This window comes from Hesperophylax consimilis, chromosome 3, assembly GCF_061612785.1.
Source record: "Hesperophylax consimilis isolate HC1 chromosome 3, BYU_Hcon_1.0, whole genome shotgun sequence".
In the NCBI taxonomy this organism is placed as follows: Eukaryota; Metazoa; Arthropoda; class Insecta; order Trichoptera; family Limnephilidae; genus Hesperophylax; species Hesperophylax consimilis.
Window position 1 is genome coordinate 7509624 of NC_142838.1, and position 7620 is coordinate 7517243.

At 38.9% G+C, this 7620-nt stretch overlaps 1 protein-coding gene across 1 annotated transcript; it reads right to left on the bottom strand.

Annotated features, from left to right (window-relative positions):
- Positions 1 to 349: 349 nt before the first annotated feature.
- On the bottom strand, positions 350 to 5392 carry aqz (aaquetzalli). The gene has a single exon (XM_089647576.1). The coding sequence runs from the start codon at positions 4937 to 4939 to the stop codon at positions 4649 to 4651; it is 291 nt and encodes a 96-aa protein (XP_089503702.1). The 5' UTR covers positions 4940 to 5392; the 3' UTR covers positions 350 to 4648.
- Between the last annotated feature and the right edge of the window lie 2228 nt (positions 5393 to 7620).

The following is a 7620-nucleotide window of genomic DNA, read 5'->3' on the forward strand; positions in this document are numbered from 1 at the left end:
CATTTGATCTCTGGTGAGTTGACGTGTTGTTCTTGTATTGTTTTATATTTATTTTGCATATATAATGCACTTGCATAATGTTGATTGACTAGATGATCATTTGTGGAAAAGTGTGTGGAAGGGTTTTAGTTTTTCCTATGGGGAAGATTTAACCCGGAAATAAAATCGGAAAAGATAATAAGTTATTAGATTTAACAAAAGATTAGATGGGAAATAATTATGTTCTCATTTGTGTTAAATTAATGGTGACCGGATAAATCATCACATCTTTAAAAAGTTATATAAAGTCAAGGAAAGTGATGAAACAAAAAAATATTAACTGGGTTAAGTAGGTTAGGTAAGGTTTAAAAAAAAAATTTTTCATCGTTTTTAATGACTTTATATCACTTTTTAAAAGTGTGTTGAATTGTCACTGTGTTGAGTTATCATGGAACCAAATTAATAATGAAAAGGCACACAACCTTACTGCAGATTCATCACTCTCTCCTTCGCCAGGACAGCTCTGCACTCGGGAGTGCCAGAAGAAGGGTCCCAAAGGCGAATTCGGTCATTAGGTCAGGCCGGAGTGGCTGTCAACAGTCATCGGAGCAGGACCGGTTGGTATTCATCAGTCATCAGAGCAGCACAGGGTGGTTTTCATCAGTCATCAGAGCAGCGCAGGTTGGTTTTCATCAGTCATCAGAGAAGAGCAGGGTGGTTTTCATCAGTCGGGCAGCACGGGGTGATTGTCATCAGTAACCAGAGCAGCACAGGGTGGTTTACATTAGTCATCAGAGCAGCACCAAGTGATTGTCATCAGTCATCGGAGCAATCGGGCAAAGAGGTTTGTCATCTGGCATCAGGGCTTTGTATTTTAACCTATTATAAACTTTATTGTTTGCGCATTTGAACCATTCGACTTTTGTAATTTGCAAAAAATTGAAATATTTGGGGCCCCTAAAGGGGCCGGAAGGGATAGGACGGGAAGGGAAAGGGATGAGGGAGTGGGAATAGTGATCAGCGAGGGTATCCCCCACGCCATAGGAACATTTCTCGAGGATTTCTGGATTTATAAGTAGTCTAAAAACATCAGTACGATCTAATTTTGTCGGACTTGTTGGAGTTTTGTCTTCCAATATCACAATTTACTTTTTTTAACATCACTTGGGTCAACGAAGAAACTGTTTGTTTGGAGTAGGCAGAGAAATGGTTGATTCCAGCCAGTGGGAGGCGGGAGAATGGGTGATATGCCAAAGTGGACAGGTACTTTAGTCTTGCGCAGATGGAAGGATCTAGCTTGAGGACACTGAGTGTACGAGGAAGGAAATGAAGCAGCGTGGGAAACACTGCTGGGGAAGAGTTCAGCGTGGAGCGCAGGCGATGTGTGCTCCTTTTGGTGGCTTCTTTCTTGATTCCAGGCCGAAGAGTTCTTCCGAGGTGAATATGAATTATGATAATTCGATTTGCTTAATAGTATGTGCCTTAAAATTAACATACAATGTCTCTTGATCAGTTAAAAAGAATGAATATCCTATTTTTGTACATCACAGTTATAGATTCAGATCTTCCCAAGTTTCGCAACAAGTACAGTGTAGTATTATTACAAAAGTGAAATACTTTGAAAAGGAAACCATGGAAAATGGCCTCTTGAATTTAAATGATTAATTGACGGAAAATCAGAACTGAGATCATATAATATTACACATACAATATGAAAATAATGATTATCTTTAAACAGTCGTATAAAGTTTATCGATATAATTTTATCGAACCGAAAACAAAATTAAGCCAAACATTTGAAATAATAAACAAAAAATCTTCGTAATAACCAAAATTACATCTATCAGGGTGGGCGGCCTTCTGCCCTTTCGTACATTTACAGAAATTACTATTCCACACATTCCTCCACATTCACTCGATTGATATCTATGATACGCTTTGTTTACAACCAATTTTAACACAAACATTTTAAATATGATCTTTTTCATTTGTTCCCACACCCCGGCCTCAGGTGGCCACCGGAAGGGGGGCCACAACTGGACCGGGGCATCTCGCAGCAGATTTACAATTTCATTATTTCACATTATAGATTTACATTGGAATTGATAAAAAATGAAAGTGTAAATAAAAACACAGATGTCAATCACAGGTTACATACACGCTAACCTAACACAACACACTGACAAGTATTGTAATTGCAACCGGCTGCTGGCGGCCGGTGAGGCAGGGGGCCCCGTGGAGGACAGGGCCCTCCTGACTTGTACGGCTCACCCACAACTTAATATATTGGTCTCTTCCCAGGACATGCGTAGTTACATTTATATTATATTTTCTCATCCCCCATCTCCAAAATGGCCGGGGACAAGTTTTAAAATTGTCAAATTTAAATGAGTAATACATTTTTGTACTGTTCGTATTCCAAACATGCCTTTTCTTACTTCTTCAAATATCACATGCGCAACTAGCACTTCCACCAAATGTAACATAAGGGAAAATATTGTCATTACAATTGTTGGTATATATATTTAAGTCCACAAGAGCTGCGGATTTCTGAAAAACACAATTGCGATGAAAATATTAGCTCTTATTAAAATAATAAAAAAAAAGTTTATTTCATATTTGATATACCTATGAGCAGATGGAAAGATGTTAAGTTAGGAAGGGAGTCCTCCCATTGTGGGAGTTGCTCCCCCTATTGCCAAATCCAGTCTACTAACTTCTGCCGCACACATCAGCCTCTACGAGACATTTGACAAAATTGTACTCAACGGAATTAGCTGGGTGACACGTTGAGGTTCGCTCTAGTCACTTGACATTTCCCCGCCACTGCAGATACTTCCACGACGCCTCAGCAATGGAATGTTACAGAGCGTCTCATTCAACCTTCACAAGTATGCGGGACCTTCGCTACCGTGCGACACAAAGCCATATACAATATGCTGTGTGCCGCCACCGAGCGTTACAATTTGTACTTTATACTGGACTGGTTGTCCCGCTTATACGCACTCACACTTCCTGTCAACCATACTTCAAATAAACATATTGTCGCTGTCACATTCTCCATACATCAGCTATCCATGAGGCGTACCAATCTCCTTGGAGAGGGTTGGATGGGAGCACCGACCTCATCACGGCGCGATGGCTGCGATGCGCCCATCCAACACTTGACATTCACATTGGGAAACCACCGCGCACGGGCGCATGTATTGATTTATATAAAACTAACATGTCGCTCCGCCAGCAGTGTTACATAGTGACTATGACTAACAACTTACGCAGTACTAAAAGAAATGCATTAGGCCGGAGCACTTACCCGTCCGCTTCGCCGCCAGCCTTTTATAAATGATAACATATTTTTTTGCCTCCTTCTCACCGGTAGTGCGAGGGAGATTTTTATAATTTTATTTAGATACAGAAGAAGAATAAAGTGAATGGAATACATATAGTGGACGCGTCTCGTCCATGGGGGGAGAAAGGGAGGTAAAGAATAGCTGACGGAGAAGCGGCCGGGGGGGGCGGCCGGATGTTTGTACGTAGGAGGAACGTTCCCCGGGTGTCTTCACATCGCTAACAGAAAGCCAATTCTCTCACAGATCAACCGTTATTATAATCATTTACAACTTCACCTATTTCCGCCCAATAATAAAAATGGCGTCTATAAAAAAAATAACAAAAACTATATTTTCCGGTATAACTTGCAGAATTAGCTTCCTTTCGGGCATATTGCGAATGACGCACCATCGAACAATTTTATCAAATATCACAGTTGTAACTTCATTTTCATAGATTTCGTAGGCAAACTAATTCTAATAATTACATTCAATCGATTTTATCTCCATTGCTCTCAATTCTGAGAGGGGTTCCTCTATACAGTTTACCCCGGTACATTCCGAGGGTCACTTTTACAACAAACAATACAGCCAATATTAACCAACAATCTTAAAGAACTATGCTTCTTTCATTTTATGTTTTTATGTTTTCTTGTTAATATTCTAAGCTATACTGTTTGAAATCATAATATATATTATATGTATGTAGATATATGGATTTAAAGCCAAAACATTGTTATAAAAATGACATTAGCAGATTCAACTATTTGCTTTAGATATTTCTTCATACTGTTATTAGATTTGATAAAAAATATCTCATAACTATATTAAAATTAAAATTTAATATACGGATAAAGTTAACGATTTGATTTAAAACATAAGTGAAAATGACACAAGTTTTCCTCTTTTCCCCTAAAAACATGGAAGAGGAGAAATTGCCATCAGAATGGTATGTACATGCACAACACGTACAGAACAGAGTCGAGAAAATAAAAAGTAAACCTAGGATGTAAAAAGATAAAGCTAGTCAGCGACCTCGTTAGAGGACCAACCACGGTGGTGTACAAGTCACAAGATAAAATAATAAAAGCTGGCAGCTCTGTCTTTCCACAACGGAGACCCCATCTCAGAACTTGATTTCTTCAAACCAAAACGAACAATCACACTGACAGTTAATCTAAAAGTTTTAAACATTTTATATACAATTTAAAAACTATTTAAAGCGAGCGGCGGCAGGCAGGGCCGAACCCTACATAATATAAATGTGTATATTGTAATGTAGTGTGGTTCCGCCGTGCCCCCCGCCCCGGCTGATATACAACAGTATGTATTGAGGATCCTTATGCCTGCACTTGCACGTTGAGCAGCATCTTCAGGCCGCGGGCGAAGTCTGGCTCCGCCCTGGTCCAGTGTGTGGGCGGACGAGGCAGAGCCGCGGGAGCTGGGGACTCGCCCCACTTGCTGCCCGCGTAGGCTCCGGGGCCCGGGCTGCCCAGGCGAAGCACTGCTGAGCTGGCTCGCTCCAGCCTCTCCTCCCGCTTGCCGGGGCGCTGAAACCTTCCCACCTTGCGTGCCCCCGTGCTCAGTCTCTCGGTGCTCTTCGCAATAATCCTCCCGTGCGAGTTAGTCATCCTGGCTTCTTAGATTAGGCTCTGCTCCTCAAGACGACACTGTCACTTCTACCCTCCGCTTTGACAATAACACGCACTGTACTGTTAATCTTTAATCTGTTCGTAAGAGTATCACAGAGCGGAACACTACAGACTCAGTCCTTTTAAAGCTTTAATTTCATTTAATACTTTATACTCTGCTTTTTTTCGACAGCTGTCGGGCTCTAGCATAATTTTCGGATCTCGGCCGTTTCGACAAAATGGTCGCCGAAATAGGCAGACAAAGAACTTTCCAATACACCAACCAACAGACGTTCAAAAGGCTTACCGACAGCTGTCCATCAACGATTTTATAAAATTGAGAAAATCAAAATTATTTTACATAACCCAACGTCTGAATTCTCCACTTTCAAAATTATTTCACTATCTTCAGACGGTACACCACAAAGATCGTCCACGTCTCACTCTCAACTTCACCACTTTTCAAATTCAAAGTTTTCGAGAAATTTCGCGTATTTATGCATTTCATGATATAGGTATGTATTCTCATGGAAGCTCTGACTACAACTGATTTTTCCTTCAGCTATTTTCATTTAGGTTGCCATCTTTCTTTTGACGACCAATCATAAGTAAGCCTCTAACGTGTTTTGAGACTTTCTATTGGCTCTTGCGCGATGAAAAAGAAATATGAATAAAGCACTCCAGAGGACTTATGAATTCGACATTTTGCGTGTCCAGTGTTGCCATCGTAATAATACTAATTAGAAAAACTTTTACTTTACCGAATAAACATAATAATAGTATATACGTATTTTCCACCAATGATAAATTTTAAGAAAAAACCTGTTTAATATATCAAATACCTTATAAAATTCATAGTACCTCCAACTTCCATGAATCTAGGTTCATGTCAACTTCTGACATATACCATAATTTTATTCTGTGAAAATAAATTTGTTTACTTTCGATGTATGTCTCCTGTATTTTATACGAAAATACAGGAGAATAAAGAAGGGCAAATAGCGCGTGCGTGTTTTGAGATCCAAAAGTCTAACCAAAAGGGACCGGCTGACTGTTAAAGGAATTAGGTAAAATGGGAGATAGCACAGTAGATATAGCAGATAGGAGATGGGCCCATGGCCTAAGTGCTCACGGGTACTACATGTAAATCGTCTCCGCTCTATAAATAAATAAATAATTATACAGTCCAACTTGGTTATAACGATCATGGCAATAGCGAGTTCACTGCTTATCTTCGTATAATTGTTGACTGTTATAACGAGGTCGATTCCCTGACATACCGAGCAAATAATTTTGTCAACACAATTCCTGAATGGGATGCTGGGTCTGAAAAGTAGTTGGAAATTATTCTTGAAGTAAGTAGTAACAAGCAAAGGGGCGGGAATTTCCTATCCCGTTAAGGAACGGATTCATATTTTTTATGGCACTATCTGTGTAAGATTGTCGGTTCTGTAAACCATTTGCTCTCCATTGGGCACAATGTAAAATTGTCATAAAATCTGCGAAATTTGAGCTTCGCAAACTTGTTTCCTTTTTACATCTTCTTTTGTATTACAACTCATCGTCAATTGTTAAAAACTAATAAATATGTTTATTAAGGTACCTGGTTACGTACCTACATCCCTGCACGGGGTACATTTATGCCAGTGATGCACAACTATTTCGCTTTGCCTATTTTTAAAACCGTTTTTTTTTTGTGTTCCTTGAGAAGTAGCGGGTTGACAGCGAAATTCAAGTGGTAAGGTTTCTGTTGGATTTGTGTTATAAAAACCGGTTCTTCAAATTTGGTTCCATTTAGGAAATGCAACGTAAATTAAACAAAACTCTATAAAAAAATTCTCAGCCAGGGTTTTCAAGAATTACCCCAAACATTTAGATTTTTCTCTATTGCTAAGTGGGCCGTACGAAATTGACATGCGGGCCGCAGGTTATGCATCACTGGTTTGTGACAAATAAATTTTTTTAGCCAAAAACCAAAACAATCCTGCATTTATGACAAGTGCGATTTTAAAAGCGGTATGTAGTAGGTACAGTATGCACAAACTAGTGATAAAAATACACACAATTTACTGATATTTTTCTTGGAAGCCTTGAACCAGGTGACAATAGTTATAATGCGTTGATTGTTTTGAAGAGGAAATTGAGAAGCATGAAAGCAAAATTAAAAAAAAAAATCATTGATACTAAATTTGAGTAATATAATATAAGTGTATTTTACCTACTCGTATTTTGAAAATATACTGCTCATTTGCGAATATATTGATAGTAGAGGCAGGTAGGTATGTACATACGTCTTTTAAAGAAACGATTTGGGTATAACGATTAACGGTTGTAAGGAGCAAATTTAGTTGGTCCCTATCAACATACGTTGCATAGTTTAAGAAAACTAAGCACACAAAAGATGCGGATTGTGACTTTATTTTATACTATTTAGAGATATTGCTGCAAACTTATTTTGAGAATATGTGACATTCGGCGACCTGATATGCAGATATATTTTCAGCACTTACAAAATGAGAAATAATCAACATACAAATGTCTTATACAAAGAGTGAAGCTTTTTATTATTTTAAATTATTTATTTAAGTATTGCTGTTGGGACAAATGGGCTATTTAAGTATCAGGTTTGGGGGCTTTAAGTATCAGGTCTGGGTTCGGGGCCCTGAAGTCTCCCAGGTATG